The 24,829-nt window shown below is 38.9% G+C and overlaps 1 protein-coding gene across 1 annotated transcript in view; it reads right to left on the minus strand.

Annotated features, from left to right (window-relative positions):
• The window catches only part of BMPR1B (bone morphogenetic protein receptor type 1B), a 40,892-nt gene that overhangs the window by 4,021 nt on the left and 12,042 nt on the right, over positions 1-24,829 (minus strand). The window contains 5 exon segments of the mRNA NM_001145151.1: positions 1,970-2,145; positions 12,698-12,995; positions 13,783-13,975; positions 18,012-18,150; positions 19,196-19,292. Coding sequence (NP_001138623.1) covers positions 1,970-2,145; positions 12,698-12,995; positions 13,783-13,975; positions 18,012-18,150; positions 19,196-19,292 — 903 coding nt within the window.

Consider the following 24,829-nt stretch of genomic DNA (forward strand, 5'->3'; position numbering starts at 1 on the left):
CTTACTTCTTTCTCCTTATTATGCATTAAGTTATCAAAATTCCCATAGTGGCTGCCATTTAATTGTTGTCTGAAACCTCAGGAATCCTTTTTTTTTTTTCCCTCGAAGTTTAGAAGATCTACATCCAGATGTAACTACTTCATCCAAAAGTACCTAGACTAGAAAGACAAGCCCAAAACTTCCAACATCTTCATAAAGGAATATGTTGGAGAATAGAATTTTGTGTATTTTGCCTTTCTGGAAAGAGAAACCACACTTGCTTGTTAGGAGCCTGGTACATACCAGGCAAGGCGGTAAGTGTACTGTACAACTTATCTTACTAAATTCTTATAAACATGTTTCTGAGACAGCATTATTATCCATGTTATCCAGATGAGAATAACCTGGTTCTGAGGGATTCACTCACTTGTCCAAGGCCATACAGTTGGTATGGGGCAGAGCTGGGACTCTAACATCTCTGACAAACACATACCAATCTCATAAGGAGATAAGGCAACACCTTAGTACCTCTCAAATCCTGTGTGTGTGTGTGTGTGTGTGTGTGTGTGTGTGTGTGTGTGTGTGTGTCTGAGGTTGGCTTGTTTTTGAGTGAAGAATCATTTCTCCTGTATTCTGACCTGCAGGCTTTCCAAATATAGGTATCTTGTGGCCCTATTTGCTTTAGGTGTTCAGGAAAACATAATCAGAAAAGTAATCTTGCACTCCACTACTCCTTCAACTGCTATACACTTATCATGAGTGTAAGTGAGCATATTATTCAAAACTAGGCTCATTCCCTCTTGACAAAACATGAAACAAGGCACAATTAGTTAATTTATATCTTGGTTAGCTCTTTTCTTCTTCATAGATGATGGAAGATTTATTCGCTATCTGGTTAGGAAACATTTCTCATGTTAACTTTCCTTTTGGAGTTCTCTCACTTTAGAGGAAATGTGTTCTATTTTAAATTAAGCTTAGAATAGGCTCAGAGTTCCCCAAGTGATTAGAAGGCATTGTGTCATTGCAGCATGATCTGAGTATAAATTCCTGTTGATTAACTGTCTCTCCTCCCTATATAAGTATGAATCTAAATATAAGTTAAGCCTCTACCAACCAAAATGAAAATTTTAAGTAAGAGCTAAGATATACTGAATGCTATTTATGTACCAGGAAGTTTTAATTCTCTTTAATCCACCTCCTTCTTAAGAATTAGAACAAAGCTGAGTAACTTGTCAGAGGTTCATGGATAATAAATGGCAGGTCCAAGAATGCAGTCGCTAAGCTTTCAGAACCTTGGGCAAGCTCAATATTTCACAAAAGTGAGTTTAAACTGGCCATGATAAACAGCAGCAGCAGCAGCAGTGTGGGTTCTAGCCAAGCACTGCCATGAGTATAACCATAAACAGGGTACTTGACGCTGAAGGCCTAAGATTCAGCTTCTCACCTAAAAACTGTTGGCATCTATTTAAAGACAGATGATGCAGCAGTAAACAAATACTATGAGCAATAATAATGCCTCTGAATATTTAATATCTTCTGATGTAGTCTTACTAGGAAATCCTTGTTTGCAAGAAAATTATCATGACCAGTGGTAATATTCTTGATGCTTTCATTTCCTTTTGAAAAAAAAAAAAAAAAAAAACACCTGATGTTTCAAACTACTTGTGAAGAAGAAATACAGAAAGTCAAGTGGAGCAGAGGGTAAAGAATGGGTATCTCACCCCACAATTCTGGCTCTATCTTAATCTGCAGAGAGGAAGCCACAGTGAGTGGGGCATCAGAGCTGGGGATAGGGCCCAGCAGGTTGGTGAGAAGCAGCCAGAAGGAAGCAAAGATAATTCTAAGTTGTTAAATACTGTTTCCTGGGAGGACTGTGATTGCATCAACAGAAATAAGGTAGAAAATAAAAGAAAATCTGATGTTGTGGACACTGATTTCTGATCAGGAAGCAAGGATCTGTAGTAGATCCCACAGTATCATGGTTACTTACCTCCGGATACACATCTCCTAGCGACCTCCCAGAGGATGAGTCCAAAACTATACATGTCGGCCATAATGTAAGACTGAAAGTGATTTCTGTTTAAGCTCTCATCCAACACTTCCGGAGGCATATAGCGTTTGGTGCCAACTCGGGTGTTGGGTGGTATGTCAACTTCATTTGTATCACTGAGGAAAAAGCAAAGCACTATAGGCAATGAAAAGGTTCAACACACGACAAATCGAAGTGATTTCCGAGCCAGGGTTTTAGGTAAAGGGAGGAAGGGATATCTTTTCAGGGAATAACATTTCCCTGCAAAATATCTCTTGCCAACAGTTACATTACGTATGCACGGGTAAAAACCCAGGGAAGAGGGCAAAGGGACTCTGCAACATACAAGGCTGCATTGACACTGGATCAATCGTAAACTCTAAATCATTGCTAGGTACCTATTAAATGTCTATGAAACACCTTCTTCCCCTTCACATTTCAATAGCTTGGCTCTTAAAACTGGCATGAGGACATGCCAAGGTGGTTTGTTTAAGATGGTATTTTTTAAATCAAGTGTTGCAGGGTTTTTTTGATGTATGAGCAAGTTCAAACAATGGGGGAAAAGAGGGCCAACAAAGAGAGGAAAATGTTTTATTTCAATAAGTAGGATCTATAACAAAGCTTTCTCTGAGCACCATTTCATCCACCACATAACATGTATTATTTAATAAGAGGACAAAGGGAATAACTGAAAATAATCCCAGCAGCTACATGAAAGTTTCAGAACATGATCCATTTATTATTCCCCATCTCCTGGGAGAATGTCCGTGACGGGAGGGCCTCAATGTGCAGTGTGGCCCCTGGGGAGCCATGCCTCTGCACAGGCAGCTGCAACCAGAGATCTGCCCAGAGATGCTGATGTAGTGGAGCTACTGTCGCTTAATAGGTTGACAATTAAACAAGATGGTGCGTGTAAAATTGCTGCCAGCACAACGTGGAGCCTCTATTGGAGGTTTCACTAGAATTACCACAAGAGAAGCTAGTGGTACTAAAAAGAGCAGTTAAGTCCCAGTTTTGATGAAGAAACTATCAAACAGAAAAGGGACAAAAAGTCATTATTAACCAAAGTTTGTGGGGAACTATGGAAGAACCTCGCTAGCTCCTGATTCCTAAGAATGTTTTTTCTTTGCATCACACTCCCTGGACTCTCAAGCATTTACATGTTATTTCCCCTCCACGAAGAAGGGAAAATATATCAGATAGCACATTTATCAGGCTGTGTCACAGACAATACCAAACTTTCCTAAACACTACTGGCTTTTGAACAGAATCTCTGTGTTTGATCTTATTGCCTCAATTTCTAGTTTCTGAAGCATAAGAGATGTAGTGTCACTTGGGAAAATTTAAAGGATGGCAAGCTGTCTCTCTGCAGATCTTCAAACTGCTAACATTTACTAAAAGATCGAACGCTTCATTCTTAGAACCATTTTAAATTCATTTGCAGCTAAAACCCTCAATCTAGAAACAGACGGGACACCAGTATTCTTATTAGGTCCCTCAGGATCCTCCAGGACCAACTACTCTGAAGAAGTCTGTTTTATTTATTTATTTATTTATTTATTTATTTATTTATTTATTTTTTACTAAAACTTGAAAGTATAAATTTTTAAAAATGAAAATAAATTGATAAATAAGCCTTAATCTGTAAATGTAGGCCTAATGTTCTGGGCTCTGAGAGGCTCATTTTCTAGAAAAATGTGAATTCGTAGTATTTACCAGTACAATACAATAGAAAAATGTCATTTGCATACCTAAATAGTAAATGATAAGGGAAGAAAGTGAGCCAAGAGGCAGCTTAATGATAAAATGGAAACTATCAGGTTTAAAAGATGCCACAAAAATTCCACTTTTCATTATAATGACACTTCTTCTGTGAGCACAGAGTAAGGTATTTCATGTGTTATTATTTACAACTGAAGCATTAGAAAAAGACAATGGCAGGCCTGGGTAGAGAATTCTGGGTTCCATGCCAAGAAACAAACATGGGGCTTGCAAATGGAAAGAAACTGGTAGAGGACCTAAGTTATATTCCAGAACATGGACTGGGAAAGGAAACCAAGAATAGTATCAGCATGCGCCCTCAAGAGTGTATTTAGGCCAAAGATATACTCTGATCACACCTGATAAAGATTTTAGGTGATTCTGTCCCATTCTTATTCTTAGCTCGTTTGTGCTTTATTTGGATTTAGAAGGTCAGGTAGGGCTAATAAAATGTGTGACATGGAAACATCTGTTGGAAACAGAAATGTAATTGTTACCTGAAGACAAAATTCAGATTTGTGATGGCCAAACTAGATAGAGTTCATCTCTAAACTCTCATTCCCTCAAACACTGGACAAACATACAATCAAGAATTTAGTTGGTCTATCACATTCCCCCCAAAGTAGTTCCTTATATAGGCCATGGAAGTTTGGTACCGCTATCCCTCCTCTACCTTCCTCTCCTTACCCTCAGTGTTTCCCTAGTAGTATGTGAATAAATATCCTCACCCCAGAGGATCTGAATAAATATGTCTTCCCACCAAAAGTGTAAACTCCTTGAGCCCTGAATATCTGCTATGATCATTCGTTACAGGCCTGAGGAGTGCCATCCCAATCCATCTCACATGGTAAGTAAATAAAATACTTTATGTGAAAGAAAGAAAAGATCTGTTTACAGCAAACTTTGCTATGAATGTGTGGAGGAGAAATACAAAAATCTCTGTTGCATACAGACCATAAAATGAGATATTGCCAGTATCTAAGAGGTTAAATAGAATTTTGTTAAGCAAATTGATTGTGTAAAAGATTGCTATTACCCTAATGGCAAATGCCTTCAGCACTACATTTAGATGACAAATGCTAATTATACGTGATTCATATCTGATACTAGAAAGGGTCAGATTCTCCAAGACATATAGCTCATTCCATCTCCTCTTCTCTCAGGAGTGTTTCTATACTGGAAAGTAATTAAACTGCATTTCTCTCTCAGGTTTTCAGTAACATTATCTTACCTGTTTCCAAATTAGGGCAGAGAAAAACTGAGCCTGTTAATCTCCAAGAGCAAAAATAGAAGCCGGAGATATTGAACACTGGGGCACCGAGAATAAAGGAAGAAAAAAGAGGCTGTAAGTAGAGCCCGATGGTGCAGAGCATGTAAGAATAGGGTATAAAGTCACCAAAGGAAAGGGTCAAGGAGGAAGAAGGAAGCAGGAAAGGTCAGGGCGCCTTCAGCTTTCCCTTGCTTTCTTTTCCATGAAGGGACCAGAGAGTAAGAAACAAGGTTTATAAGACCAAGATTGCACAAGGAGGGCAGAGTCAGAAAATGAACTCCAAATGCACAAAATAACCCTCTCTGCTGCAGTGGCTACACAAACATGCAATCAAACCATAAAATCACATAGAGCAAAGATAAATATCAACTTCAGGATGCTGGTTACTTCTGAGAGGGATAAAGGGGAATAAAATAGGGAGGAGAAGGCAAAAGGCTATCCTCAACATCATATTTCTTCAACAACAACAAAAAAGACCAGATAAAAATAAAGCAAATTGTTAACTTTGCTCACATTATAACTGTTACATGAGTGCCTTATTATTTTTTATACTTTTATGTATATATAATATATTTTAATTAAAAATATTATTATACAGAAGAACCCAGCAGGAACAGGAACAAGAAAAATGCACATTTCAAAGGCTAAGGGATAGATTGGTGGCCTAAGGCTCTAAGAGCAAGAGACATCTAAAGAAAGTGGACAAAAGTATAGAGAAGATTGGTTTCTACCAAGGAGAACTGAAAACACTACATCAAAAACATGGGTGGCACACTGACCATAGAGAAAACATCTCTCTCTCCTTCCCTCCCTTGGATAAGGGTTGGAAATATTGGATGCAAAGGGCTCAAGACTGAAAAACTGGATTTAGCAAATTCCGGGGGTAGTATTTTTACCTACTTATATAATTAATACTTCCACTAGATCTGATACGGCTTTTGTCCCTGTTAATGAGAGTTCTGTGAGTTACTGTGAGTAATGTGAGTGTGATAAAGACATCAGTAGAATTAGAAAAACATAAATATATAATTTGAACAACATAAACTAAATTAAGGGATGTCAGTCAAATTCCTCCCCAGGGGAAAAAAAATGTTTTAGATTCTTACATTAATGGGTATTTTTCTTTATAAACTTTAGGGACAGTGGGCTGGGACAGGATTAAATAAAAATACCTATAATTTTCTCAGTTAAAAAAAAAAGCAGTAATTTGGGAGATTGGGGGTAAAGGGACAAGTCAATTGGGGAAAAAAAAAAAGGGTTTTCCCTTCTGGCCTAGGGCCATGACAAGATGTTAAGCTCCTGCAGGAAACAAAAATCAGGAAAATGTGCTGGTAGCATGAATTTTATGACTACATCTACCTGAGTAAAGCTCTCTTCAACCTTGTGTTAACGGTGTTTGGGGAAGAAAAGAATCAACAACTATACCACGTGGGAAGAGGTACATCATATATTGAAGACGTGAAGCAGAGAGGAAAACAGCTCTTTAGGATTCCCTGATATGCAGTCAGTGACACTGAGTTCCCTACTGTATTAAGTAGGATTAGGGGTGATAAAGTAATTTTATTTGAATCTCAAAATGCAGAGTGCCCTCAGCGATGATTACATAAGGAGACATGCAAACAAACCTCGTATTTCTGACCCAAGTCACTCGGATGACAATGGGATGATACAGAAAATGCCAGCAGGGTGGCATGAGATCTACAGCAATGGACAAAGGGCCTTCAAGTGGATACACGCCACCCACGTTAGTGGCTCTTCTCATCAAACAGGAACACAAAGTGAGTGAGAGGCCTCAAGGCGACTGCTTTAGGCGGGCGGGGGGGCGGGGGGCAGCGAAGAAGACAGATGTCACGCGTGAGACAATGACAGCCGGAGAAGGGGAGAAGGAAATGAACCGATACAAAACTGAAGGATCAGGACCTGCTGGGAGAGCAGTTTCATCCCTGATGCGGCTCAGACCCTGGGCCCGCGGTGAGCATCTTCATTGGCCCTACTGTCCAGAGACACTCCGGGGGGGCTTCCTGCAGTGTCCCCCGGGGCCTGGCCCCGGGGCCGAGGGGCGCTGTGCATCTCAGGAGGTAAGGTGTGGCCAACAGAGGGACCTCGAGCTCTTGGAATACGGAAAGGCTGGAGGCAGAGCCTCGGGCAGGAGCCACAGAGGCTCCAGAAGGGAGCTGGGCCAGAGCAGGAGAGGCGGCGCAGAGGACTTTTATCTTGGTGGCCGAGTAGAATAAAGCGCATTTTTAAAAACAGACTACACTTGCCTTGACTCTGTTTGGAGCTACATTTGCTCACGCTACCTAAACCTCGGAACTACTACGGCATAGCAGGGATTCTTTCCCGAAGTATGAGGTAAAGGAAGAAGCCCGGGGCTCAGCACGGCGCCTGCCCACCGTCCCAGCAGCGGGGAGCGGAGGCCCCGGGAGCTCCCTGCAGCGGGCGGCCACGCGGAGCCCCGGAGCTCGCGTGTCGCGTGGTGGCCTCCGTGGTGGCCTCCGTGGCGGTGAGCGGCTCGGACAGAGCCGGAGGGGGAGAGCAGGAGAGGGGAGAGAAAAAGGTAATAGAGAAGGAGGAGAAGCAAACATCGGTCACCTTTAATAATCTAAAGAGCTTTTAAAAAAAAAAAAAAAAAACAAGAACGGAATTTTATTTTTTTTAAGATTTATTTTTATTTTATTTATGACACACAGAGAGAGAGAGAGAGAGAGGCAGAGACACAGGTAGAGGGAGAAGCAGGCCCCATGCAGGGAGCCTGACGTGGGACTCGATCCCGGGTCTCCAGGATCAGGCCCCGGGCTGAAGGCGGCGCTAAACCACTGAGCCACCGGGGCTGCCCAAGAACAGAATTTTAAAGAACAATGAAAGAAGGGAGGGGGACAGAAGACAGGAGAAGGAAGCCACTGGTTTGCCACTGGTTTGCCCCTGGCTTGCTCCAAGCTCGCAACTGATCTCTGGCATCAACTCCGCGTGACACCTCCCAGAGACCACTGAACCTCCTCCTGGGGGGACGAGAGCCTCCAGGAGAAGGGGCTGCCACATGCCCCGGCGTTTCCCGGAGCAGCTGCTAAGTAGCTGTGGGGCTGATCTGCTGCGCTTGACTGGGCCCAGTCAGATGCTGACCACTGGGGAGCGTTCTCTGATGCACTTTCCGAAGGACTCGATGCTTCTCTGATTTCTGAGAAACAGACCCCTCCAACTAAAGAAGGTGCATTTGGCTGCAGAAATCCTGACTGAAGGTAGCTGACCCTGTCACTAATTCGCTTACTTCGCAGAGTCATAGTGAGCTTTAGACATATTGCTATTTTAAAAAATACCATTAAGTACACCCATGGGCAGCAGGGCTAGTGGGAAGGGTCTGAGAAAGCCGCTGGGGAAACGTGGTGCCCTCTGGGCTGCGCCACCCTACGGCCTCTGCATCTGGACAACCTGACAATCATCAGCTGGGAGATCTGGGCTACAGATCAGTGTCCGTTGTCATTTCTCTACTTAAAATGTAATACCTTAGAAGCCCTAAACCACGGCTTCATTCCCCCTAAGAAAATATATGATTCTGATGCTCAAGAACCAGAGAAGTTGCTTGATTTTCCAAAGTAAAAAGTGAAAAGATCTGTAAGTTTTCCTTTAAGGCATTTCACGTGTCACTGTTTTCTCCTCCTGAAAGAGATTTGGGGTTATGGTGCTGTCTGCCGCGACATCACCTGGATTAAATCTCTGATGGGCAGGAAATACACTAGCACTTACATCACTTTTGAGAGAGTGTATGAAAAAATGAATACAGGATAAAAAAAAAAATCATATGAGGAGAAAATCTCTGAAGTGTAGTCCACTCTCTCTGTGGCTCTCAACTTCCCTGGGAACCTCCCAGAAATTACTTAAAAGCCTGAGAGAACACTTACCGTGTAGAGACCATGGTAGAGATTCAATTCTCACAGGAAGTCCACTTATGAAGTCTGAGAACTCCACACTGGGTTAGTTCTGACCCCACTTGTAATATGATCTCTAACTATCTCTGTGAGTGCACATGCCCCCAAATAGGAAAATCGGGAAAAGAGTGAAAACCAAAGAAACATAAAAAGCAAGGTTTAAAAGTCAGGCTCAAATATTGAGAAGAGCAAAGTTCCTTTGAAACACAGAAAATAAAATGTGAAAAAGGCCTCTGAAATTATCAAAGGCAACCTCCATTTAATGGAAGGAAATGAGGCCCAGAATACTAAGTGGCCCCACAGCTACTCTTTAGCCATTTGAGATTTGTGCCTCCACCAGCCACGGTTTCATATCCGAATCAGTATCCTCAAGCTTTCCTCTCTTGATGAATGAGTCAATATATTCCAAATAGATCTTTGAGTTATCCCTTAAAAATTCCCCTCCACTTGCTAGAATCAGGGTTTGCATGAAATCTGAGAGGTTGTTTAGTTCATTCTCCTTATATTAAGCAGAGCTGAGTTTCAGAAATACAACACTGACTTTCTTATTTTTTTAAGGTCTATAGAGAAGAAGTTCTCAATTACTTTGATACTGCCAAGATGTATTGATTTGAAACAATGTTGAAATACCTATAATGGATCATTTGCTATGTCATGTCAAATGGGAAATACATTAATTAATCTGGAATGGATCCTGCTCTCAGGATGCCCAATGATGAGGAGGCATGAGGAGGCTTGCACTAAATACCTATATCAGGCAGATAAGGGCCAGGAAATCTCTACCGGAGTAGAGAAGATGGTATTATTCCTAGCTGGGGGATGGGCTAAGGAACTTAAAGGCAGCTTTGAGACTAGAATAGGGTACATGGGAAAGCAAGGGCATTCCAAACTAGAGACTGTGCGCTCAAATAAAGATGGTAGCAAACAAGGAGTACATATGGAGAAAACACAGGTACTTCAGTTTTGTGAAAGAAAGCATACAAGTTGGAGGGCTTACAAGATATAAGACCGGGAAGGTGGATTTAATCCAGAGTGTGTGGGACCTCTGAAGCTAAGAAAAAATGCTTTTTTTTTTTTTTTTCATCCTGTAGTTCACAGAGAATCATTCATCTGTCCATTACACAAAATTTTGGAGCAACGCCTAAGTAATGGGCACCAAGGAAAGGCATGAGGGATGTAAATTTGCAAAAACAAAAACATGGTATCTACCTTCATGGAAGCTCAGTCTTAATTAGGAATAACAGATAAGTAGTCACTGATTACTGCATGAGAGTGTGAAAAATGTGTCATGACGGTACGCACCAGGTCACATGGGAGGGCTGAAGGCTAACTGAAAGTCAGACTTGGAAGGGGACAGTAAGAGGTATTCCAAAGGAATAATCTGTGGAGATAAGCAGTAATTACCTCAACAGAAGAGCTGCTGGGTGTTCAGGTAAAGTTAAAAGCATGTTAAAAACACCTCAAGAGGGGCGCCTGGGTGGCTCAATTGGTTAAGCATCTGCCTTTGGCTCAGGTCATGATCCCAGGGTTCTGAGATGGAGCCTGGCGTTGGGCTCCCTGCTTAGCAGGGAGTCTGCTTCTCCCTCTCCTTCTACCCCTCCCCCTTGCTCATGTGTTCGCCCGCGCGCTCTCTCTCTAATAAATAAATAAAATCTTTAAAAATGACCTCAAGGTGTGAGAAAGTATAAAATGTTTAGAATATAAACTACATTTGAACCCAAAGCCACAGGAAACTATGAAATTATTATGCTATCCAAAAGTAATGTTTCAAGAAGATAAATCTGGCAGCAGCATGTAGAAAAAAAAAATTAAGAAAGACAAAGAGCAAGTAAGGGATCCCTGGGTGGTGCAGCGGTTTGGTGCCTGCTTTTGGCCCAGGGCGCGATCCTAGAGACCCGGGATCGAATCCCACATCGGGCTCCTGGTACATGGAGCCTGCTTCTCCCTCTGCCTGTGTCTCTGCCTCTCTCTCTCTCTCTCTCTCTGACTATCATAAATAAATAAAAATTAAAAAAAAAAATATATATATATATATATATATAAAAAAGCAAGTAAGTATATCCAAAATGCTTTACTCCAGAATCTAGGAAAACAGTAGAGGACTCAAACTGGACCCAGTTCAAATGGGAATGTCACTATCACAGAGACAGAATTCATTCAACTGAGCAAACCAAAAACTAAAGGAACAAAAGAAATGTCAGGCTCCTCACATTTTAGAATGGATGGACCAAAACTGGGAACTAGAAAGAAAAAGCAGACACAGCAGGAAATCCAGCAGTGGGGAAATATGTGAGAGGTACACAGAGAACAGAACCCACAGAGAAAGAAAGTGAACCTGGAATAAAGGGACATCAAGGAAACAGCAGGAAGAAAGGCCTGTGCCCTGTGGGCAGTAGAATGACAATAAGAAAGGCTTCTGGTGACAAAGACCAATGGTATCCCTCAAAAAAGAAGCTCAGGAGAGAAGGGAGCAGAAGACACAACATCACAAGATAATTATGAATTACGTGATCCATTGTGAAAGAGGATTACTCTTCCTAACTCTCAAGAAATTTCACAGGGGAAGATACAAGAGAGGCTGATAATTTGAGAAGCATCATGGGAATGTTTTTTTTTTTTCTTTTTTTTCTTTTTTTTTTGTAGAGGAGACTTGGAAAAGGTTGCAGAATTCAGAAGAGAGAAAGGATTTATTCATCTTATTGGCAGGAGGTTCTTATTTCTAACTCAAATCTACAGTCCAAAGCATTTGATTTTAAAGATGAGAACATCTAAATTTACCATCTTCTAATTGGTGGATACCTTCCTATATTTGGGACCTATTATTAAATCACACCTCCGTCTTCACTTCTGGGTAAAATTATCAAACTGTTAGTTCTTTCTCATGAGTTTTGTTTCCCAAACGTTTAATCATCTCCATGGCTTTTCCTTTGTGCTGTTCTCTACATTCTATCAAGTCTTCTTTGGGGGGTAGGGTGGCGGGGGGCGGAATCCACAAGAGGATCCAACAACTTAATAAAGGCTAAGCCTAGACTGAGTTTTTTAAAAGGTAGTTATATGACAATCCCTCTACTCCAGTAATAGCAAACTCATTTTGTTTTGTCTTCAAAGCAAAGGAATCATTTCTTCTAATTAAGTCATCTGCAAGATAAAACAGGGCCGCTCTGATTAGAGGGAAGGTGGGCAAAATAGAGTCCCACCTACTGGGCATTCCTCCTCCGCTTGTGGCAGAAACCACTGTCTTGTGACACGTGCTAGTGTAAGTAACCAGGTGTTATATTCACTGTGTAAGTCACAGTATAGTAGTGCTGAACGCCGAGTATGTTCTGTTTGTTAGTTTCTAACCTTTCTCACAGAATATGTATGCAAATTATCTTTTTTTTACATCATATAAAAAAGCATGGTCTTTATCACTACATAACATGTAGATCTTTGCTAAGACTTGTTCCTACTTAACAAATGCTATGCAGACTGCTGACCAAATCATCCCAGACTCGAGGCAAACCTAATGCAAACTCCATCTGGAAGCCAGGTCACCAATGAGCAGAGAGATAACAGGACACAAATACATGTTTCTTCAAATAAATATTCCTTCTTTTTCCCTCCCAAGAAATACCAAAATTAATAAAACTCCTCCTCTCCTAAATACCCTAAAAGCGCTGTATCCCAGAATGTACAATCTATAAAAAGTGACAGAAAAGGATCATAAAAAGTATATTTATTCATTTTGATACTAACCTAATAAATTTAACAGCCAGGCCCAGGTCAGCTATACAACAAGTTCCATTTTTCTTCACCAGGATGTTCTTACTTTTCAGATCTCGGTGGGCAATTGCTGGTTTGCCTTGGGTGCTAAAGATTTCTGTGTGTAAATGACATAAGCCACTGACAGAAGAATAGGCTAACTTCAGCATCGATTTTGTATCTAGGGTGGTGGACTTCAGATAATCATAGAGGGAACCATTTTCATGATAGTCTGTGATTAGGTACAACTGGGTCCATGACCCTGTCCCTTTGATATCTGCAGCAATGAACCCTAAAAGGAAGAAAAGACAAAAAGGTTTGAAGCCAGGTATGCTCGGAATACTATCAAGAATAATTCATATTCCCAAATATCATTCTTTGCCATAGGTATCTTTGTTTACCATTCCACTCAGCTTTATGATTATGCCTATGACGGCATTAAATTATTAAAACCAATCAGAGGCAATAAAAACAGTAGAGGTAGAGAAACATTAAGAGTCTGTACCTGAAAACATGATCCCTCTCTAGTTAGTAGTTGATATGTAAGTTATTTTTAAAGTAACGGTAAATAGCTCAGGGCATTGTAGTTACACATAAGACACTGTTAAAAAGCAGGGTCTTGAGTCGGGGCACAGGCTGTTTCCACTTGAATGATCTAGCTACATCACTGCTAACTTGAGAAAATTTTTTAAAAACTCAATTCTCAATATATACACTCGGAATATATATAAACCCTGCAGATAAAACTTCTAGAACTTTTCACAACATTTAAACGTGTGCTCCTTCAAATCCCTAAGAAACCATAAGAAATGCTGGTGTTAAACATTTGCATTTCCTGTCCCTGAAGAAAAAAAAATGTTTTGAGAGTATTCCATTTCCAGCCCACTACTCATTCACAGAAGTGCTAGTCATTCCTCCTGTGAGGCCTCCCATTAGAAACCTGTGACGTTCCTGGGCTCTGGCCAAGGAGAAAACGTCTATATATTTCATAACAGGTCCAGACAGATGAGTTAATAGGCAGATGTGAACAGAAATGAGGGGAGTGCGAGGGAACCCTGAACACTGCCATACCGACTCACCCAGAATGTTTTCATGCCTCATCAACACTGTCTGATATATTTCTGTCTCTCGGAACCAGCTGGCTTCCTCTGTGGTGAAGAACACTTTCACAGCTACCTTTTCGCCACGCCACTTCCCCATCCAAACTTCCCCATAGCGACCTTTTCCAATCTGTTTCACCATCTGAATCTGCTTAGCTATAGTCCTTTGGACCTGTTAAATCCCAAAACACACGGTTAGTGTATTCACAGCACTACAGATTTGTTTAATCTTTTTTTTTTTCTTCCTCCAGAGAAGAACCAGTTACTGCATGCAAAATAAATTTAGCTGATAGTTTTTCTTTATATAGACAAGTTATTGGCGTTTGGCTATTCATTTATGCTGTCCCTTTTAAATGGATTGGAGACTGATTGTGGGTTCTGAAGGTCTGAATTATTGCTTCCACACTGAATATTTCGTTCTACCTATTATCATTTTCACAAAGGAAAAAAAAAAAAAAAAGAACCCTGAAGGGGTTCACAGTAATTGGCAGAATAGAATACTTTTCACTTCCACCACTGCAATGGAATACTGGCCACTCCGATGGGACTCATCCACTGTATACTTGATTGTGGATAAAATACAATGAAACCAAATCGTAGTGCATTGCTGGACAGGCAAAGAAATAAAGGAAGTCTCCAAGTCCGAAGGGGAGGATGGAGGGAGGAGGGCGGGGAGAGGAAGGGAGGGAAGACCTGGGACCAGAGCAGGGAACAGTAAGCATTAGGCACACACAAAAGCCAGGCTGTCCTCTGGTGAGGATGAACACCAGCGCTGGGATCCGGAATCTAAACCTTGACCTCTTTAAAAGTTAAGAAACCGAACGTAGGCTTCAGCATGAAGCTGGGACCACTGAAAGACACTAAATTTGCCCAAGGTTGGTAGCACACCATGGCTCCCAGCAAAAACAAGTACAAATCCTCTCCTGAGAAAATCATTTGCAGAATACTTTTCATTCCACCACTGCAGCCAGCACCTAGATTTGGAGGAACTCTTGCCGCCACACAACTTGATCATGGTAAAATACAAGAAAGAAAAAACTGTAATGAATGATTGGCCTCAAAAAGAAATACAGGAAAATTCTCCAAGGCAAGGAGGGAAGGGGCAGGCAGGAAACGGAGGGGCAGCAGGAAGGCAGAGAGGCAAGGAAGATCCCACAGAATAAATCCCTTAAACCAAAAGGAAACAGCCTTTATAAATGAGAGCTAAGAAAGACAACCTGAGTAGATTGAACCCCTTCAGATTACAGACGCCAGAATTGTCAGAGAATGACAAGAGACATTATATGAAATGTGTAAAGAAATAGAAGATACAATGAAAAGAAAAAAGCGGCAAGAAATTGTTGAAAATTACACTATGTAGTGGAACAGGTACTTGTCACAGTCAAAAATGTACAATGGACAGGTAGTGGAAAAACAGCAGATTGGATCTGGAGAGAAAGTTCAGCTGGAAGAGCGCTCTGAAGAATGAGAGAGAGAGCAGCAGAACAAAGGGAGAGAAAATAGGGGAGGTGTGGCCTATGGGTTTTGATCTGCAGCTCATCTGCACTCACACTAAAAAATCTGAAGGACTGCATGACTGAAATGGCTAAATATTGATGACAAGTGACATCATTTGGGAGGCACATATAAAGAACCTAGCATAGAACAAGAGTTCTGATTGGAAAACTGGAATGTCCTCCTCATAGACATACGCTTTGCATCAAATAAAGTTGAAGTCTTTCTGTTTTTACACTTGTAAGGACCATCTAATTAATTACACCAAGTCCACCCAGATAACCCCCAATAATTTCATACCAAGGTGAGCTGATCAGCAACCCTTAGGTCCCCTTTGCCATGTAAAATAGCAGATTCTGGGGATTACGGCATTTTGGAGGGCCATTATTATGCCTACCACAGAGGTCTACCAGCTAGGGTGGATTCCATGTTTGCATAATGGATGATTTTATTAATTCAAGAGGTAATGCTCACCATTGCCAGAACCATTAACAGCACCAATATCAGACAGAAAGCTTTTTCGTAAAAGATAAAATCTTTTCTTTTTTAATGTTATTTTCTAAAAGAAGGATTGAAAAATCAAAGCATTGCTGACATGCAATTAAGCCACTCAGTCTGAAGGAAATAAGGAACAATTTAGGAGTCAAACAAAATATACTGAGCATACAAAGCAATGGTCAGTATATTTCCATGTCCAAATGGGGGGACAGAAGCATCAGAAACACTAAGCAGTGGAGAGCCAAATCTCCTAGTACTTAACTTACTGACTTGAGAGGAAACTTCCCACACATATTACAGAAATTTTATATTTAATTTACATATGTTATAAAGCATTGCTTATGTAAATCTATGGAACATTTCCTAACATAAACACTTTTGTGTTCACTTCTTTTCTAACGATAATATATCTTCTTATAATTTAATGAATGTATTAATGGAACTGGCAATGCTTGAAAGGATAGGAACTTATCTCAAAGATAAAAAGTGTCACTAAATTATATTCAGAAATTTAGAGTGTATTTTTGTTTCGAGATTTATTACAACATCTAAGGAGAAAACACTGGCAAACAAATAGGTTTCAGTTCCGAGAGCATAAACATCTGATTCTTTAATACTAAAAGAGATTTTAATATTTGTACTTTCCTTTTTAAAAAAATATATATAATACAGATTTTTAAATATGAGAACTATACCTGCTACACATTACATTTTAAGAATAAAAAATTTGATAATAAAAACTTTACATTAAAAAAATCTACATCCTAACTAGTATCCGTTTGCTTATAATGACCACCTCACTACTTGTTTTCTGTCCAGCCTATCACCTGGAAAGGACGTATTAATCAGAGAGAACAATGTTTCAGTTATGCAAGATGAATAAGTCCTAGAGATCTACTGCACAGGACAGTGCTTACAATGAACAGCAGTGTACTATACTCTTAAAATTGGACTGAGAAGATTGTATCTTATGTGTTCTTACACATGAAATTTAAAAATAACAAAAAATAAATAAAGAGGGCAGGAGGAAACTTTTGGAGGTTATACCTATAACCTCCTATAACTATTTTGGAGGTTATACCTATAACCTCCTATAACTATTTTGGAGGTTATACCTATAACCTCCTATAACTACTATAACCTATAACTTTTGGAGGTTATACCTATGCCATAAATTGTGATTATGGTTTCATGGATATATACTAATCCCCCAAACTCTTCAAGTTGTATACATTTAAATATATACTTTTATACGTTATATAGATATATAGCTTTCATATCTCAAAAAACTTACAATTTTTGACTTGAGATTTAAAAACAAACACACACTTATAGTACTAAAATAAAAGATCACTAGGGCGCCTGGTTGGCTCAGTCAGTTAAGCATCTGCCTTCGTCTCAAGTCATGATCCCTGGATCCTGGGACTGAGCCCAGCATCAGGCTCCCTGTTCAGTGGGAAGTCGGCTTCTCCCTCTCCCTCTGTCTCTCCCTCTGTTCTGTTCATGCTCACTGGCTCTCAATAAAATAAAATATCCCCCAAACAATAAGTAAATATGATATCCAAAGTCAGAACCAGACAATAAAGATTAAGAAAATCAATCCTAAGAGTTTGTTAGGAAAATATTTCTTATTAAAATTGTTATTTTCCATCCCAACAATCTTTTTATATGGTCTATAAAGGAATCAAATGTTTTTTTCATTAAAACAAGAGCCTTGGATGCATTATATGTTTTCTTCAATGTTGGCAGGGTTGGTCATCAGAAAATTAAACCTCTCAGGAATGGAAAAGCCAGAACTTTGCCCTGAAATATAAGCCCTCCAGCTGAAATGCAGTCTTCTTCCCCTGTAGAAATACTCAGATCCCAATTGGTTGTAATACTTTTGCCTTCAAAAGCCAGGCCAAAGTTCAGTAATGCTATCCTTACTGAAAACAGAAGGAAGATGGTCCCATGTTTAATATTTTCTAATCTGCTCCTTATCAGAATGTCTAAGGGTCTGGATTGTAACCATATACTTACATTAAAAAACAATCACCTTACCCCCAATATGTCAAAATGTTATCAGGAAGTCCTGCATCTAAGATCTGATGTCTAACTGACTATGTAGAGCTTCTCTCTGTCCGCTACCCTATCTGTTTCAGTAAAATGAAACCCTGTAGTTATTGACATTTCTCAGAAGGCATTTCCTTTAAATTCAAGATATGCTCTTCTCGTACCAGCAGAGGGAGGCCTGATCCACTTCCTGAGCTTTGAGACTGCTCAATTAAGTCTCTCAGGGATTCTCCAGGAGGAATGTATGTTTCGTCCTGTTCTAACCCAATGCTGTACCGAGGTCGGCTTTCTTGTCTTTTATACCTAAAGATGCACAGAGGAAGATAATTTAAGATACTGAGTTGCAACAATTGGCGTAAAACACTGCAGATAAAAGTATTCACAGCAGATTTCATTTTAGCATAAAAGAAGATAAATTTTTAGTATTTATTACCCTTAGTTATGATTTCGAAAATACAAATCATAATTATTTTGCTAACCTATTTTTAAGTAAACTACGTGTTTTTACTTGGTCTCAACCATCTAAAATTCCTCTTCTCCCTTTAGTTGCCTATCTCCCAGCAGGGATTCCAAGAATACTTCTATATAGATTCAATACCCCTTTCCTAAAATTTTCCCCTTTAAAGTTCCTAATTAAAGATGAAAATCTGGGGTTTACAAAAGATTATAACAGCCAACTCTCCCATCTCAAGTAAGGCATACAGCAATAATGCAGATAAATTAAATAAATTTAAACTTAAGAAACGTTTTGTCAATTATTATGCCTCCAATTAGAAATGAGTTTACTTGAATCAATTCCTATTTGCAGAACAGTATCATAAATGAGTGTTACAAAAGGCAAAAGATAAAAATTTAAATGTCCTTGATATTTCACAGAGTAAAAAATAAGTTCTTCCGTGAACGAAAATAATTTGTCACTTAACTTCAAGAGCTAAGCTTATTTTATCTGAATAACTAACCTACAAATTATGTTTAAAATTTTTCATATTAGGGGAATTGTTAGCTTAGGAAATAAAGGATTACTAGAGTGACTCTTTGTTCAACATGGCCATTTCTTCACTCAGAATCAAATCTTGAGTAACAACTGGTTCCCAAATTCCCTAATTACCCTAAATTCCCTAAGGGTGAAAATTTACCTGGGTGACTTTGATGTCTGAAGCAGAAATGAGATAGCTATCTATTAACAGTTTCATTGAAACAAATATTTATCAATAGTAACTGATACTATCAGGGAAATCTAAGATTTAAAGAAGTCAAAGAAAGCTATGGTGAAAAACGTCAACAGGTGGAACAGTATGACGATGATACTTTAAACTCAAAATTCTACATCTACATGTTGGAAACTTACCTGAAGTAACAGAATAAAATAATAAGGACCAATAGCAAACTACAGACAGTTACAGATATAAGTAAGGCCTTGTGATGTATAGGTCCGTCAACAAAATCTGAAATTAAAAAGAAAAGGAGCCATAATATGGAGGATATTTTCACTTAAAAGTTAGGAAGCAACTCTTTCCTAAAAGTGTTGGCCAAGCCCCATATGCAAGATGCCCCGGGTCCTTTTAATCTGCCCACAGATAAGAGCAATACTGTATATTGCACAGTAAATATATACACATAATTAAAACTACGTAAGTTCAACTAGTGTAAATCATAATTCATCTAGGCACTCATTTCTTCCTCTCCGGAAGGCACAGGCTTGATGCAGAATGAAACTACAGAGTGTGAACAAATGTAAATGGATCAATGCCCTGAAAACATAAGGAGGTAATTCCTCTTTATTTCAGATCCAGCTGGGTTTACAGGGTTTTTCTCATGTGGTTTCTGAAGTGTTCCATATCATGAGTTTGGATAAAAACTAATCTATATTTTTGTACATAAAACACACAGTCATATTATGATGGATACAAAAGAAGAGGATTCCTCAAATGTTGTCAAATACAGAATATATGGATGTGCACCACTTTAAACAAAGATGCCTTTTAGAACCACATAGCTAACTTTTCCATCCAAAAATTGCATATTTTAAAAGAATGGGTATGTTCTACTCAAAGAATTATTGTGTGATCCTCTTATAAAACAAATTATTAAATATTATTCATGTTGTTTTAACTCCAGTTCTTGACAAATCAGATTTACTTACAGTGTGATTTCTCAAACCTCATATAAATAAAAGTAATCTGGAAAGCTTTATACAAATGCATATTTGCTGAATTCAGCCTCAGAGATTTTTATTCCAAGTATTTTATTTTTTACAATCATCCCAGGTGATTTATATGTAAGGACTCTCTGAAACATTTTGAGAAAACTGACCTAAAACCAGGTGCACTTATGTAGTAACAGAATTAGCAGTGTTCTTATTATGGGCACCATATACCCTTGAGAAAGTGATTACTGTTATTTAATTTTTAAAGGTATTATTGTAATTTATGACTTTGGTTACTATGAACAAGTTTTCCAACTGGGCTGTACACTTTTAACTGTATGGCTACCTAGACATTTTGGCTGGGGGCCGCATCCTACTCAATGTAACATTTTTTTCACTCAAAAGTATTATATATTCTATGAATAAAAACTAAAAATCACCAAGTAATGAAATAAATAAAATTGCCACCATCTCGCTTCTTGGGAAAATTACTACTAACATTTTAACATATGCCTTTGCAGTATCATTTCAATAAATAGGGAAAAAAGTTTATGAGCAAAGTATTTCACAAGATGGCCATATACTATTCACAAAGGCTAAAACAAAGGAATCCCAACTAACCATTGAAAGATGAATGGGTAAGCACTTTGTGGTACATACATGCATACATGGAATACCATTCAACCTTAAAAAGGAAGGAAATTCTGACATATGCTACAACATGATGAATCTGAGAACATTATACCAAGTGAATAAATCCAGGAATAAAAAGACAAATATTGTGTATGATTCCATGTCTATGATATACTTAGTCAAAATCATAAAGACAAAAAGTAGAATGATGGTTGCCAGGAGATGTGGGAAATTAATGTTTAATGGATATAGAGTTACAGTCTTGAAAGATGAACAGAGCTATGGAGATAGATGAGGGTGATGGTTATACAACATTATCAACATATTTAATATGACTGGACGAGACACTTAAAAGTGGCTAAGATGGTAAATTTTAGGTTATGTATATTTTACCTCAATAAAAACCTTGGAAAAAAAACACTGTTGCTTTATAACTAGATTACTTTCATTGATGATATCGTGAATATTTTCCAAAACAATAAATTGTTTTCCCACAATGTGAGTTTTAAAGACCACATAGTATATACAGACACATCCTAATTAGAAAGTTAATCTTCTGATAATCTTATTTGGAAGACCGTAAAGATTTTTCTATAACATATCTTTGCCGAAATATAAAATTCTGTGAACATTCTTGCACATACATCACTGCATACGTCAATGATTATTTCCTTAATCTAGATTCCTAGAACTATTAGGTCAAAATATATATATTTTAAGGCTTTTCATACATTTTGTCAAAATATCCTTTAAAAAAGATTACGACAGGGATTCCTGGGTGGCGCAGCGGTTTAGCGCCTGCCTTTGGCTCAGGGCGCGATCCTGGAGACCCGGGATTGAATCCCACATCAGGCTCCCGGTGCATGGAGCCTGCTTCTCCCTTTGCCTATGTCTCTGCCTCTCTCTCTCTCTCTCTCTCTCTCTCTGTGACTATCGTAAATAAATAAAAATTAAAAAAAAACTTAAAAAAAAAGATTACAATTTCACCATCAATGTAAGCATATGTTTTAATTATTGTCAAATAATTTCAGTCTTACAGAAAACCTGTCGGGATAAAGAAATCTAATGTGCCCTTCACAGAGATCTCACATTTTTAAAATTTTTAAAATTTTACCATATTTGCTTTATAATTATCTTGCTCTCTCAGTATGGGTGTCTGTATGTCTGTCCATACATATGTGTGCGTGCACGCACGTGCATGTGTGTATATATATACATACACACACATACATATACACATGTATATATGCACGCGCGCGTGTGAGTATATGTATATGTATATGTATATGTATATGTATATGTATATATATGGCAGCCCAGGTGGCTCAGCGGTTTAGCGCCGCCTTCAGCCCAGGGTGTGATCCTGGAGACCCGGGATTGAGTCCCGCATCGGGCTCCCTGCATGGAGCCTGCTTCTCCCTCTGCCTGTGTCTGTGCCTCTCTCTCTCTCTCTCTGTGTCTCTCATGAACAAATAAATTAAATCTTAAAAAAAAACCTATATATATACATATATATATTTGCATTCCTATTTCTATTTATTTAAATGTACAATTTGTAGATCATTTGAAGTTACAGACATAATGTCCTTACCCATAAACACTTCACAATGCACTTCCTAAGAACAAAGACTGTTTCACAAATGGTAATAAAATTATTGAAATGAGGAAATTAACATGAACACATAAACTGAAAGAATATCTAACTTAGAAATATTTGGATTTTTTGTTATAAATTAAAATCCACAGATCTTTATATTAATTTCTTGTCCAAATTCTGTTATGATTAATGTGATAATTTGCTCATCAGCCTAAAACATATGTATAACTATTTATGAATTATATTACTTGCAAAATATTAATGGAAGTAGTCTGCATCTGAAAAGACTAAATAAGAGACCACTGAAGAAAAGCAGCTGTTTGGGTTTTTTTTTTTTTTTTTTTTAAGATTTTATTAACTGATTTGACAAAGAGGGAGAGAGAAAGTACAAGCAGGATGAGTGGCAGGCAGAGGGAGAAGGAGAAGCAGGCTTGCTACCAGAGACCCTGGGATCATGACCTAAGCCAAAGGCAGATGCTTAACCGACTGAGCCAGCCAGGCTCCCCAAAAAACAATTTTATGTTAACAACTTGAGAAATGTTGCCAATGGTCCAGATAAAAAGTTCAGGAACCTCACACACTACAGGACAGGTCCAAAAACTATTCAGGCTTTAATACCCACAGAAATCATATAATGTAGTACATGCATTGTCTGAAAAGTATTGCTTAGGAAATCTTGAAAATAATTTGTAAACTCTTAAAATTAAAGAGGCCAAGATTTTTACATAATGATTTGTTGAGCAAAATTTCCCTCCATCAGGCTATATGTAATAAACCCCAGGTGAGCACAATACCTCTGCCAGTGAGAGCATAATTCACTATGTTTATACCTATGCAGGTGTACAAATACTGTTGCTGGAAATTTAGTATAAAATGTGTTTCCAATGTTAAGGATAACAAAGTAAAAAGCCTAGTCTGCAAAAAAATGAAGAGAATGCTGGATACTCAATTAAAACTAGAAGAACTAACTACTTAAGTACAATGTATTATCAGAATTTGCATGCAGAACACTTTTTTTAAGATTTTTTTTTTATTTGAGAGAGAGTGAAAGTGAAAGAGAGAGAGAGAGAGAGAGAGCGCGCATGAGCAGAGGGAGGGGCAGAGAGAGAGGGAGAAGCAAATTCCCCACTGAGCAGGGAGCGTGATGCAGGACTCCATCCCAGGACCTGAGATTATGAACCGAGCCAATGGCAGGTGCTTAACCAACTGAGCCCCCCAGATGCCCCAAACTTTTTCATTCAAGTGATTAATTGTACTAAAACTCTCAGCCTCACTGTCTTTTACTTTCCATTTAAGTGCAGAATATATTCTGAATTTATATATCTATATTTCCCATCTTATTAGATTTATGATTTATGAGAGCAATGAGACTAGAAAGGATCTAAGGGATTCTTTCCTTAACCATCAAGCACTTTTTTTTTCCCTAAGGCTAGCATTACCTCCTATTTTCCTTTTCTTTGCCCCAATAGCCCTATTCCCTGCAGCCTCATCTACTGCCTGCTGTCTTCTGTTATGAATAGGTGATCCTTATCAATAAACCTTTTGTTTCTGTTGGTCATGCTGGTCATGTTTTAATCTGCCATTACCTGTGCTCAGAACATTAACAATGTAAACATTCAAGTTACTGCCACTCTTGGAAAGCGAACACTTCCAGATTCCTATCAGGAAAAGAACAGAGCACACAGTTCTCCCCAGGGCAGCAGATTTTTACCTGCGCTGTCACTCCAACTGCTCAAGGAAGTAGAACAGAGAACCCTCCAGGGAAGCCTGGTTCACTCTTAGAAACAAGGAAGAATCACCAATGGTTTCTTTTTTTTGTTTTTAAGATTTTATTTATTTATTCATGAGAGACACACACAGAGAGAGAGAGAGGCAGAGACACAGGCAGAGGGAGAAGCAGGCTCCATGCAGGGAGCCTGACACGGGATTCGATCCCGGGTCTCCAGGATCACACCCTGGGCTGAAGGCGGCGCTAAACCACTGAGCCACCCAGGCTGCCCAGGAATAGCATTTTAAAGCAAATCTATAAACTGCTCCAGATATATTTCTTAACTGAGTAGGAGAATAAGATAAAATTTAACTTTGGAAATTCTGTACTATAAAATTTGACTTAAACTACATTGAGATTACCATATTTCAAAACAGAATGCTGCTTCTGATACATTTATTTTAACACATAAACATATCTATTTCAAAAAATCGTATAAATTTGATTTTAAAACTAGAGACTAAAGCAATCAGCTTCTATTCATCTCAACACCAGTCACTTCTTTAAGTGCTCATTTTAAAAAAAATTAAACAAAAATAAGTAACCATAACAAGTAATTGGAAGGGAGAGGGGAATCTCATCAATTTCTCCTGCCTACACACAATTTGAGGAGAGCATTTTACTCACAGTATCTTGGTGAAACCATCTGATGCTGAGAGTCCAGATATACATTATTCCTCCAACACTCTGGTGCCCTGATCTCCAATCCTGCAGGCAGGGAGCCAGACTCCAAGGCACTGCTACCTCACCAGATAAGCCTCTCCATCAAAACAGACATCGCTTCCTACTCTTAGCACCAGCTGCAATGTTACAGGGCTTCCCAGATCATATTTTACTG

The sequence above is a fragment of the Canis lupus genome, chromosome 32 (assembly GCF_011100685.1).
Source record: "Canis lupus familiaris isolate Mischka breed German Shepherd chromosome 32, alternate assembly UU_Cfam_GSD_1.0, whole genome shotgun sequence".
NCBI lineage: Eukaryota > Metazoa > Chordata > Mammalia > Carnivora > Canidae > Canis > Canis lupus.